The sequence below is a fragment of the Acanthopagrus latus genome, chromosome 10 (genome assembly GCF_904848185.1).
Source record: "Acanthopagrus latus isolate v.2019 chromosome 10, fAcaLat1.1, whole genome shotgun sequence".
Lineage (NCBI taxonomy): Eukaryota > Metazoa > Chordata > Actinopteri > Spariformes > Sparidae > Acanthopagrus > Acanthopagrus latus.
Window position 1 is genome coordinate 12,702,179 of NC_051048.1, and position 13,273 is coordinate 12,715,451.

The 13,273-nt window shown below is 38.0% G+C and overlaps 1 protein-coding gene across 1 annotated transcript; it reads left to right on the plus strand.

Moving 5' to 3' along the window:
• Nucleotides 1-3,641: 3,641 nt before the first annotated feature.
• si:ch211-212k18.7 (macrosialin) lies at nucleotides 3,642-12,669 on the plus strand. Its single transcript, XM_037111661.1, has 6 exons — nucleotides 3,642-3,795; nucleotides 5,105-5,529; nucleotides 5,896-6,015; nucleotides 7,305-7,374; nucleotides 7,736-7,909; nucleotides 10,362-12,669. The coding sequence occupies exons 1-6, from the start codon at nucleotides 3,747-3,749 to the stop codon at nucleotides 10,499-10,501; spliced, it is 978 nt and encodes a 325-aa protein (XP_036967556.1). The 5' UTR covers nucleotides 3,642-3,746; the 3' UTR covers nucleotides 10,502-12,669.
• The last annotated feature ends 604 nt before the right edge of the window (nucleotides 12,670-13,273 follow it).

Below are 13,273 nucleotides of genomic sequence, written 5' to 3' on the forward strand. Positions count from 1 at the left end.
TTAATTTAATTGTACACCGTCCCCTGTCCCCTTAATACTCTTTACCTCTATGTCACTTTATATTTTTATTATTACTTTATATTTTTATACAGTTGTACAAAACATTTTTATAACATTTCTTATTCCATATTTTTATTTCTACTGTTTCTTTGATATTGTATGTATGTTCAATGTATGTTCAATGTTTGTTATTGCTACTGGATGCTTGAATTTCTTCCAGGATCAATAAAGTATCTATCTATCTATCTATCTATGCACTTCTTATGTTCAAAATTTAAAAAGCAAAACATAACAATTTATATTTAAGTCGTGATTGTGGTTACTGCCTTGCTATATACTGTGAACAAATTGGCCTGTAATGGAAAAGTTGACCCAATGTTGTATTGCTGTGAAGCTCCATAAATGTTTTGTGGAATGCAAAGTTTCTCTTGACTTTACATCAGCATGAAAACGAGTTGATAATGACTGAGGTTTCATTTTTGAGTGAACGTAGCCTTTAAACAATAAATTCTATATACTTTTTGAAGTTATATTCTAGTGAGCTGTTATTTTTTATTCACATTGAGGGACTTTACAGGCAATTTGCTCAAAATCAAAGCAGCAGAGACTGAGATAGATGACTTTATTAACCCACACTTCCAACTGGATGGTGCCATTCATTGTTTAGTCTTTGCCTGGTAAATAAGTGTTATATAGAATCTGGCTAGAGACTTAAAGTCTGCCATGACGGCGCCTCTTTCATTGTAATTATGCATTTACACGAAGGTTTGACTCATACATTCACAAATAAAGCCTAGGTTGCTTTTTGACCAGAGTTTCACAGGTTTTTGGAAATCTTGAGCCAGATTCAGTATCTCTCCCTGACGATATCATCAGGGTGTATTTTTGAAGGAAGATCTCTGCAGCGCCACAGAAGAAATTATACAACTGTTTTCACAGGCTAGTCACACTCTTTATGACTAGTAAACTGACTGACAGACAATTCTTCAAGTTTCCCTTCTTTGTATCTGATGCACCGTACATACGGCCTTATTGTGGTTGCTGAGATAAGTTTACTGACTTAGCTGACTGACTAAATAATTAATTAATTGCAGCAAAAAATGTGTTTAAAAGATTACATGTAGCTGGAACTTCAGCTTTTTTTGAACTGGCTCTAAACAAAAGTACATTATAAGGCAAGAGGAGGCAAACGAGGAACAGAGCTGATGCATGCGTTTTGGTAAGCTACATTTCAAAATCAGCTGCAATACACTCAGTCACAAGGTTGAACACCACAGGCCGGACAATGGCAATATACAGGTTCCTCCTTTAAGTCTCCTATGTTAGACAAGCTCATTATTAAACAATGTGACTGTAACTGAAGGGGTGTGTGTGTGTGTGTGTGTGTGTGTGTGTGTGTGTGCGTGTGTTTGGGAAACAGCTTACTTCCTCTTTCTGCGTCACATGAAGCCAGGAAAATTCCTGTGGTCTGCTGATACCAACATCAACATTACATTGCATTTACTGCCATGATAACTAGTACTCTGAATTCTTCATTCCTCTACTACAATTAATAATACAAGCACTATACCACTGTGACCACTTTTATTTTAAGTAATAATGTTAATTAAAAAAAAAAATACTGCTACTACGATTACTATAACCACTATGATTACTACTGCCACTGTAGTTACTGGAATTATTCCTACTAATACTACAAATACTATAACTCTCGCTGCTCATAATTGTGTCGTAACTGCAAAAGACAGTGCTACTACCATTACACAAAACTATGGGTGCTACTACCACTATACTTACTTCTAATAATGTACAACAACTTTTTTGACTATTTATGTTAAAACTACAAAACACAGCGCTACTACCATTACACTACTACCACTGCTAAATATACGAATGCCACTATTATTACTGTACTATATCACTACTATAATTTCTACTACTATTACTTACTAAAACTATGACTTGCACTACTCTTATGCTAGTACTACTTCTATTGCACCTATAACTACAAATATACAACTAGGAAACACCATAACTAATACTGTACAATTATCATTACACAATTATTACTCCTCACCACTACTGCTACAATAACCACTACCACCATATATGCTATATAAAAACACTACTATTAATAACAATATTACCAGACAACACTACTATGATATGATTATTACCATTACAACTAATAGTACTCTAACTTGCACTACTCTCATGTTCACCAGTACCTCTAATACTACTACACCTATAGCTGCTACTGTTATACTACTACAACCTCAATGACTATAAGTATTGAGAGTAAAATAAATATTACTACTACCATTACACCTCTACTAGTCCTGATACAAATACAAATCCTAATATTGCTAGGATGCTACAGCTCCTATCACTACTAACAACAGTCATATCCCACCATTACAACTTCTATTACAAACATTGCTGGTACAATAACTACCAGTATAACTGCTACTATAATTACTACAACTTTACTACTGCTATGCTATTAACACAACCCCTACAGCTGATACTCTCATAACTACGACATTACTGCTACTATATTACTACTACAACCAAACTTACAAGTGATGCCATCACTTATGCTTCAACCAGGTCCATTACTATTTGTGCTATTAGCACTTCTTGGGACCAGTGTATAAGTCTGCAGTCAGTCCAATACAGCACAGGTTTCGTTTCATTGTGGTGGAAAATATCATGTGACCTTTCACACCGGTTTAGGCGGTGGGTTCCCACCCTGCTGTCACATTTGCTTTCGTTTCCTGGATATTGGTATCACTTGGCCAATAAAACAGGCGTTGCAAGCTCAGAATCAACATAACTGCTTCCGGTTATTCCTTTCAGAATAATATCACAGCGGTGTGCCACACGACTACAGAGTATGATAGCCTCATAATGTGGTTGTACTCATCTATCACCCATGGTTAGCCTCCCGAGATGTGGACTTGAGTCATTGTGACTCGGACTTGGGTAAACTCTAGTCGATGTTTTGATGCCTTGCAACTTGACTTCACAAAGAATAATGACTTGAGACTTGACTTGAGACACGATGACTCAAACGACATGTCTGTGTTCCTTTCATGATTTCATTTGAGTTTTTGAGGGTTTTTTTTTTTTTTTTAGTCTGGCTATCAGTATTCCACTGTTTACAACTGTGCTTTTTTGTTTGACTGCGTGTATTTAACTGAATATCAAGAACTGTGATACAAATTTAATGAAACACTGGATCATTTGGCCAACCAGTAGCTTATTTCTTCACATTAAATCTTGAATTGACTTGATTTGAGTTACATGTGTGCCTGTTCTTTCTTTGTGTGATCCAAACAGAAACCTTCCTTATGTCAGGCCTTTTCCTATAGTTATGTTGTATGTTGTGTGGTATGTATTCCAGTTAATTACGTTGAAAGTTTTCGAACCTCTCCCTGAATCCACATTGGGGATAACCTACCTGAAAACAGAATAAAGAACTCTCAAAGTTGGCCATTTAGTTTGTCTATGTGGGATAAAATCCTGAATAGCAAAAATAACTTGTGGATATGACACTGACTTTTAAAGAAATGTTTGTAGTTCTCTTTGACAATGAGGAATGCTTTTATTTTTTAAAGCCAGCTTTTCCGGGCCTGCTGGGTGTCTGCGGCAGCTTCACGCGCGCTCATTTGAGCGGAGACGCAGATCGCTGATTGCACACTAAACTGTCTGAGTAGAAGCGGAGAACCATCCAACCTGTCACCATGAAGAGGACCGCTCTGTTCGTGTTCGTCGCCGTCTGTGCTCTCTCAGGTAAGATTTTTAAAAAATATATTTCAACGACTATGTCAAAGTGAAAGTTGAAAAGGTGTTTTTGTCAGCACTTTGGTTAAGGACATCATTTTGCACTTAAACACTCTTCTTTCTGTATTTAGAATTCAGTGGGTATTGTCAAATATGTTGTGTTGTAGACTAGTGTAAAAAACGGTCAGAGATGAAGTATTTGCATGTTCTTTTATTCGGCGAATATTCGGTATCATTAGATGACACATGACATATCTTTATGAGGCCTCTGGGTGACTTCCTGCATTGTTTAGGGAACAGAAATTTCCGCAGTCTGTCGATAGCTTTACAAGTCTGAGTCACATGTCTGCTGGCTGATGAGGGCTGTGTTTTTTTTAGATGACAGGATGAATCCGCAACTTATGGTGAAGGCCTAACTCAACAACCAGTGACTTTACGCCACTCATTTAAGTCCTCCCCCCGTTTAGTGCAAGGTTAAAATTGTTGCTAAATCACTTCGTTTAGAATTGTACCGCATCGAGAATTATGTTCACTTTGATGTTGACTTAATGCTAACCTGACTGGAGGTCATAGTTTCTGTTTACTCTTTCACTCACATCTGTCTGGCTGAAATGAACACAAACAGCACCGTCAAAGCAGTAACTCGCATGTTTTTAAAGTGAACATCTACACACACTTTCTATCTTAATCCCTAAAATGGGGCATCTTGATAAGGCCTGCCTGAACATGCAGATAAGCTGTGAACTCAAAAGATGTCATAAATGGGCTGTAGACCTGTGTTGCTACTTAGATACTGTACATCAATATGAAAAGCAGTCAAGTTGTAAAACTGAGTCAGTTTGCTCATTAGAATTCATGGTCTGAAGGGAAGCTACTCACAGTTAAAACAAATATTAAAGGGGCACTGTAGTTCAGGTAAAGAATACATAATACAAACAATCCAATTCCATCGGTGAATAAACAAGTTTTCAGAGGAAAGCAAGGTCCCAGAGCACTGTTTAAAGCTATAAAGGTGGCAGGGTCTGCCACCTATCAACAAAATGATACAATATAAATTGGTTTGTCCTTTAGGGACATGAGGGTAACAAGTGTCTTTCTCTTCTCATTAACATTTCCTCAACAAAACTACAGAGTGCTCCTTTCAAGCTGCATTAATCAGTATATTATATATATATTAACAAAGACTTCATGTAATGTGAAAGTGCCTCCCTGTGTAAACTAACCTCCACAATTATCACCCAACCTTGAACTAGGGTGTAATTTTTTGCATGAATATTGAAAGTGACTGTTTTTTCTCTCTCTATCCTTTAATTCAAAGCACTGTCATTGGCTGAAGACAAAGGTAAATCCAAACCTTCTGCGACCATGTCACCGCCAGGGGAGTTTGGCAAAACAACAATTAAGCCCTCTACCAACACCACCACCCATGCGCCCAACACCACCACCCATGCGCCCAACACCACCACGCATGCTCCCAACACCACCACGCATGCTCCCAACACCACCACCCATGCGCCCAACACCACCACGCATGCTCCCAACACCACCACGCATGCTCCCAACACCACCACTCATGCTCCCAACACCACTACCAGCAAGCCGACAACAACCACAAAACCTCCCATCACGCCTGCTCCCACTGCCCCACCTAAAATGACTGTCGGTAACTACACCTTGAGAGATAAAGCCGGGATTTGCCTGATGGCTAAGATGGCGCTGCAGATCCGACTGGCATCGTCAAAGGTACATTTTATCCGTCAAAGTAGACTCTACACGAGCCATAGAATAAATGGTTTGAAAGTCTAGCTAATTTTATTCTTAATGTGGAGATTTATTAAACCAAGTAGAACCACGTCAATGTGGCTAGATCTTTCTGCACGAGACTCTGACTCAGCTTTCAGTAATGCAGGCGTCAGCTTTCTATTTTCAGGATTTGAGGAAAGTTTTAATTTCCTCATTTTGGTGCCGTTAATGACAGTAAGGTGATAGCGATGTCATCTTTGTGTCATTTGACAGTGCTACATGACCATATTTTATTGTTTCTGTCAAAAAACACTACAGTTTCCATGGTACTTTCTGATACAAAGTCAGTGTCTGTTTACCTTTCAGCCCAATGGAGCCTTCATTCTTCAGCCAAATAAGACCACAGCCGTTGGGAACTGTGGCGAACGCAAAGCCAACCTTACCCTTACCTTCCCAGAGGGCTTCATCACCTTCATGTTCAATAAGGTACTTCTGATTTCTTCACTTTGTCACAAGTATGTAAGTATAATGTTGTGAGGTGGTGATAAGAGATCCACTGAGCTCCGTCCTTTGCAGTAGCTTATCTCTTACCTGCTTACATTGATTTGAGGTTTTATTAAACATTGTGACATCAACACAAGTAACCCAGGGGAGGGAAAAGTCAGAAAAAGGAAGTTCAGTCGATGAGCCTGTTCTAAGAGCATGTGACAGGGAGACAGCCTCACACCGCCTCGCTCAGCAATGCTCGAGTTATTCATGCAGTGGTTTTCTCAGTGAAAAGTTACAGGTGCTTGTTGGGTCCAATGTATCAGTGTTAAATTAACTACATAAACCTGGGTATAATTACATGAACAAATACAGCCTGGTAACCTTTATCTAACTCTAACTGTATTTGCAAGGGCTCAACAATCACAGCTAGTGTACTCACTGTCCACAAAAGGAAGATTTAAGAAATAATGTTTAGTTGTATAGGGTTTTACTGAGTCAAATACGGTTGTAGCCCAGTACAGTGACATAGTTGAGATACTCAAAAACTAAAATTGATATTCTGTTGATGAAACACATCTTTTAATATTGTGAAAATAATCCAGTGCCTCTTGAATCATTTCCATTTCTTTCTGCTCTCGTTACAGTTGTAATGCATCTTAACACTGGTTGCCACCTGCAGTCCCTATGTCTCAGTAAACTGTGAACTCTCTCTTGGCGATTGAAGGAGATGTTTTGACTAAAACTTTACTTACTTTCTTTATTAACATATGAGGTATTTAATATATAAAATGCGGAGAAGTGTGTTATCTTTAGATGTCCTCTTTTGTTCAAACAACAGTCTAAAACCCAAATACATTCAGTTCGCTATGACATAAAACAGAGAAAAGCAGGGATTCATCTCAGAGGAAGAGCAGGCACTAGTGAGAATTTGGCCTTTTCGCATGAAAAATGAGTTTTCCTTGACTCGACTTTACCCAAGAAAAAATAAACTGGCTTGAAACTTGGATTAGTTGTCACATGTTTGTAGAAAACTACTGTGAACAAATAATGTAGTTGTAAATATACAAGAACGTGCAGAGGAGACGTACCTGAAAAATGATTGTTGTATTTTGTTACTGACTTTCCTAGATCTAGTTTCTCAATATCGTTGTGTCGAACTTTTAAACCAATATCTCACATTTGATGACAGTAAGGATTCGAAATGTTCTATGTGGCTCGTTGATTAATTATTATCTTCGGATGGCAACGTTGGTGAAAACTTGTCCTACTTTCCTTTCTGTCCTCAGAGCACAGAAGATAATATGGGCTATGTTAATGCTCTATATTTCAACATCTCCTATCCCTTAAGTGCAGGAGGTAAGTCGGAATACTCTTTGCGTGTGAATTACTGATTTTGTTGATTCAAATTTTGACACCTCTATATAGGTCACTATGTGTGCACTGCACAGTTCTGCTGGTACAGGCTGTGTTAGACTGGTAAATATTAACCTGGACTAAAAGCAATCGAGAGGCAGTAACTTCCTTGTTTATGTGTTCAGACAGGCACAATATTAATCTGTGCAAGTACTATGAAGCATGTGATGCCAGTAACAGTCAGCCTACTTCCGTTGCAATGCAGTCAAACAAGTTCCTGGTTTAGTACTGATCATCAACATGTTTTTTCATGGGAGTTGTCATTATGACCTGAAATGACCTGAGCTTTGTTCAACTGTTGCAGATAATGCCCAGCACACTGCCAAAAACGAGTCAGTGCATCTCTTCGTTGCAAAGATCGGAAACTCCTTCTCCTGCAAGAATGAATCGCTCTTCATGGGGAACATGCTGTACATGGATGTCACTCAGAGTCAGATGCAAGCCTTCAATCTGACCAAAAGCGGCGAATTTGGCCGACGTAAGCGTCTTCTTGAATACAAATTCCACAGGGAGCTTTTTCGCTCAGTTAGACCTCCTTATCAATACACGTACCTGTCTCTCAAGTGCATTGTTAGATTCATTAATGTGGGTAAAGTATTCTCCTCTCAGTCACTGAATGAATAAGAAACATAAAAAAGTAGTTTGCATAAGCAGCACAAGTATAGAACCATCTGCAGCACCAGACAGCCATATCTGATAAATGCAAAACCAGCACCACAGTCAACTAACCACAACGCAGCAAGAATGCACTGACTGCCCTGCAAAGACCTGAGTGTTCGAAAGTCTTATAGTTATATCCTGGTACAACATATGGGTATCATCAATTCAAGTGTCACGTCCGGGCTATGTAAGTACTGTATCTGACCAACTTGGATTAGTCATCTGAAATTATGCTCTGATTGTGACATGATCTCAGAGCTGTCCACAAATCCACTCACAATGTCTTGACAGCAAACTGCAACAAAGGCCTCCTCATCACCAGAATCAGCCACAGTGTGGAAAGTACCAGTGCGCTTATTCAAGCACTGTTCATAAATTGTAATTGACAAAGTATTTCTATTGTATGCGTCTCAACTACATTTCAGAGGGAAATATTCTAATGTTTTACAAACAAAGGTATCATCACGTTGTAAAACCCCTGTACATTGTTACTGATGGAAGGGTAACTCCACCGGTTTAACACAGGTGTGGAACAGGGAGTTCCACCGTATATATGTGGAAAAAGTAGTATGAAGTCTTTTGTGGCACCAGAAGAAGCTGCCTGGAATCTGATGTTTATCCACTCAGTGGCTAAGCTGCATTGTGGGTAACGTAGGCTCCAGATTGGGAAAAGCGGTCCACTGGTCTAACATTACACTCTTCTAACACTGTTGGACTCATTATGGACAGTTTAAAAACAAATGATCTAAATGGACACAGCAGAGGCGATGTCACCTTTTTATTCTACACATTATTCTTGCTTTTGAAAACCTGGTGCCTCCACCAGTCTATACATTAAAATACTTTTTTACACATTAGTCTTTCATCAGTGATGATATTGAAATAATAGAGTATATGATTCTCTAGCCAAAGAATTAACATTTTTGAAATTCTACTTTCTGAACACTTACTCCACCACTGACTGCACCTATCATTATTATCTCTCCAATCACTCAAATTGTATTTTGTTACTTTAATTATTGATGAACCGTGTGTTCATAATCTCTAAGATATGAAGGACACAAAAATCACAAATCACAACATTAGGGCTGGTTCATTAATCACAGTTTAATCACATGGGTGTCAGTCAGATGAGAGGTATTTATGAATTGTTGAACAGTTTGTCAGTAGTCTTTTACCACTAGTTACCTGCAGAACAGGAATAGCAGGTTTAACTGCAGTCAGCCTCTCATAAAAAAGACCTTTTGTGTGCTTTAGCCCTGAGCAGTCGCACGTGGTCAGTGTGCCAGGGCTGTGCGTTATGTTTTCAGGATGTTCGTCAGTCTGTCAGATTCTTGTGAATGCCTTGAGGGAACATCAAGTTTGAGTAATGGAGGAACTGATTAGAAGTTAGTGGTCAAAGGTCATTGTGACCTCACATAACCTGTGTTACCTTAACTCAAAAACATAGGCTACTTATGACAAAATAGCAGTCATATGTACACATGTACACACAGAGCTAGGCCGAACTCTAACAATCTTGACAGACTAGCCTATAATTTGTCATGGTGCTACAAGTGTTTGACCATTGATACAGGTACATGCACAATTGTTCACATAGTACTTAATTGATTTATGCTGTTATGCTGTTGTAATCTGTTATACAACAGCTGAAGAAATCAGGAAACACGTTAGTACCCTTGCAGGCTGAAGAGAATGTGGCTTGACAGTAACAGTTGTGGAAGTCTGTGGCTGCCAGTATTAAAATCAGTTGTCGTTTTAACAGATTCATAACAGTGAGATAATTAAAACTCGATGACACTGCATGAGAAGGACATGGTACACAAATAGGTTTTTTTCATTTTTATTTGTTACACAACTTGAAAATTACATAACAAAATTGACTTTTGCATTTAAACTTGATTTGAGAGATTTGAAATTTAAAATTTGGTATAATTACTATGATTTCAAACTTCCAAAACGGACCCATCATGAACACTGGAATTTCAATCTGTTAGATTATTCCACAACACTGGCAGTCATAGACTTCCATACAAGTAAATGAAAAATAAAAAAAAGTGAAAAAGAATATTTGTTATATTAAATACAATATGTTATATTTAAGTTAATCATGAAAGATGTATTTAATTTTCTTTTTTGTATTAATAACCTTAGACGCAGGCAGTTTATTATTAAATAGGGTTTAGTCATTAGATGTCCATGGTTAACTGTTGATTAATGATTGATGACTGATTGATTAAATCTGATTTGTGTGTATATGTGTTTTCCAGCTGACAGGTGTGCTGCTGACCAGCCTAACTACCGTGTTGCCATTGCGGTGGGAGTGGTGTTGCTGGTGCTCATCCTTATAGTGGTGGTGGCCTACCTGTTGGGCCGCAGGAGGAGGACCGATGGCTACCAGTCTCTGTGAGAGAGGCTGGACAGAGGTCAATCAGAGATTACTCCCATTATACACCAAAGTCAGTGAGGCTGTAATCTGTCTCAGGGCCAAAAGGGTACTTCCACTTAAGACTCAATTGCCACATTTTCTGTCCTTTTGCTCTCATTTACTTTATTATAAACAGTGTTTTATCTAGAGGTCCCATATATAGAGGCTGGAGCTTGCCACTAATACATTCATTAAAACCTAAATAAAACAAGTCAAACTATAATGGTTATAGCATGGATCTGAAAAATGTTTTGATGGAATATGAAAGGTCAACAAACAAGTGGAAGCAAATTATATTTTAAAACAGTTACTTTTTAAACTAAGCATTTTATAATTTCATTTTAATAATCAATTATTAATTCATTATTTAAAGACAATGCTCAAGACTCCACACGTTTAGATTGTAGAAGGCCAACATTATACAACGTTTTTTTTTTAATTTAACATGCCAATAGCCAGTCGTTCTGTGGAAAATAACCGCAAATGACAAGAGCTTAACCCCTGAATTATATTTTGATATTTTCATCAAGGCTCTGATATAGCATCTGTCTCACTAACAATTATGATGTTAATAATGACCAATCCATACAGACTGACAGCTTCATGGATAAAACTGACTAAAATGTCTCTCGGAATAAGTTCAGGGTATTCTTTCCCATAGACATCTAGTGTAATGGCGGTCAGTACTGTGATAATGATGTGTTTTTATATGAAATGTTTGACAAGAGGCTCCCTTCATCAGTCTGACCCCACATTAACCCCTCACTGAGCAATGGAACTCTGAAGATAAAATAAAGTCAAGATAAAATGAAGTCAGAATTTACCATCCTCTGTCTAAATGATATACATGCATATATATGCATACGTGATAAAGCACATTTAAAGTTTCTTTCCTGTAGTGGGATTATGTGTTTAAATGTTTAGTTATTTCTTTGTTTTTGTATTGAGTCAAATCATGTGTTTTCCATCACACAGGGTCTTATTGTAAAACAGAAGGGAAGGTATCCAATCACTAACTTTACAGGTGATCATACTGAGTGTTTTTGCAATATTAATCAGCACAAAGGGAAAAGCAGAAGTATGTTTGTCTGGGATTATTTCTACACTGCAACATTAATTGCACTGATTGCTGTTCAAACTGATTAACTATCTTTTTCATACTGTATATGTAGCTGATGCTGTACTTCCATGCAAGTTCAGTGATGCACTATCCATGCAGGTCAGTAATGAGTGTAGTCCAATTCGGATCTGTAATATGTCATACATTCGTGACATCTTAAGAGTCCATCTCTACTCCCCCTGCCAAGTCTACTCTGACACACAGCACTGCCTTAAAGGTACATTTTGATATTTTGGGAAATGCCTATATGCGCTTTCTCCTTTTCTCAATTTCAGTTAGAGTACACAAGTTCTGATTCCCAAATGCTTGCATCATGTTAGGGTCAGTTCATCCAAATTATAAAAAGACATACTTCGTCCCATACTGTCCCATAATATCTATCTATGGTTTAAGTTGTTTTTAAGAGTCAGATTGTTCTTGAACGTCACTTGAATACAATGATGGTGAATGGAGCTGAATTTGTGTCTCACAAGTTGAAAATGTTATCTTATTCAGTAGAAAGTAGTTCCGGTGAAAACTGTTGTCTGGACAATATCAGAGTAACAAGGACACTGTTTCTAGAAAAAAAACAAGCTGCTGAGGAGTTTGTTAGGACATCTCTCAATGCGGAGCACCTTCACTGTCATGGGGTGGGAGCAGAAATATCAGAGGCCGATATCTGAAAACTTAAATAGGCTAGACTTACCTTTAAATAATGCTTTGCATGGCAGTATTATTATAATAAAGCGTGGCATGGTGGGTGGAGGAGACTCTGGGTGTGATATCACTGATTGGTTCCAGTCTGTCCCCTTTTGTATCTTCTCTCAGTAATTGTCAGCTTCTGCAGTAGTTGTAAAATGGTACAGTTGGACTCACTGAATTGATGACCTGCTGCTCACATCTGCAGTACCAGATTTTGTCCATCAGGTGAAGTTAAAGTTAAAAAGGGAACAGAAATGAGGGATGGTACTGTCTGTACAGTTATCCACAGTGTGTGAGCACTTTTACCTGTTGTTAACTTCTTGCCAATAAAGTATGATATATTTCTAAACGTGTGCGTGTTTGATCTGCAGCCTCCACAGTATGACATGTCTTAAGTCCTCCTCACCTTTAAATCACCATTTTACTCACATAACAAACTCAAATTATTATGAGTTTATTTGGGAGGGAAACAAGAGTGCACAGAGAAACACTGACAGTTGCTGAAGTAGTGGCAGAAATACTGTATGTGAGCATAGTGGCCAAGCTAATTTTTATCAGTATTTCCATTTGACCAACTTGATACTTACTCCACACATCATTACATTTGATGAGAAATATTCATGTGTGCATTACAGATATGTTTATTACGAATTGTAGATTAATGGTTTACATACAATACAAAACATGATATTGTAGTTTCCATAGTTGATACCATGACAGCTTATATTAGGGATCCCCAGACTTCCAAAAACTGAAACTCATTGGTGGACCACAGGCCATCATCAAGCACCTTTTATGTAATATTGTTAAGATTCAATATGGTACTACACAGGAGCCTAAGAGGCAGGAGAAAACATTCTGGTGATCAGTTTCCTAAGTCTGAACTGAATTGTTTTCTCTCAAGTTCCATACAAATTCCGTAGCACTTGTTACATCCATATGTGTGTATATGA

Bases quoted from the DNA above. Each gene is read 5' to 3' on its own strand.
- si:ch211-212k18.7 (XM_037111661.1), top strand. From the start codon at position 3,747: ATGAAGAGGACCGCTCTGTTCGTGTTCGTCGCCGTCTGTGCTCTCTCA. The intron at 3,796-5,104 runs GTAAGATTTTTA...TTTAATTCAAAG, and splicing joins CGCCGTCTGTGCTCTCTCAG to CACTGTCATTGGCTGAAGAC. The intron at 7,375-7,735 runs GTAAGTCGGAAT...CAACTGTTGCAG, and splicing joins CTATCCCTTAAGTGCAGGAG to ATAATGCCCAGCACACTGCC.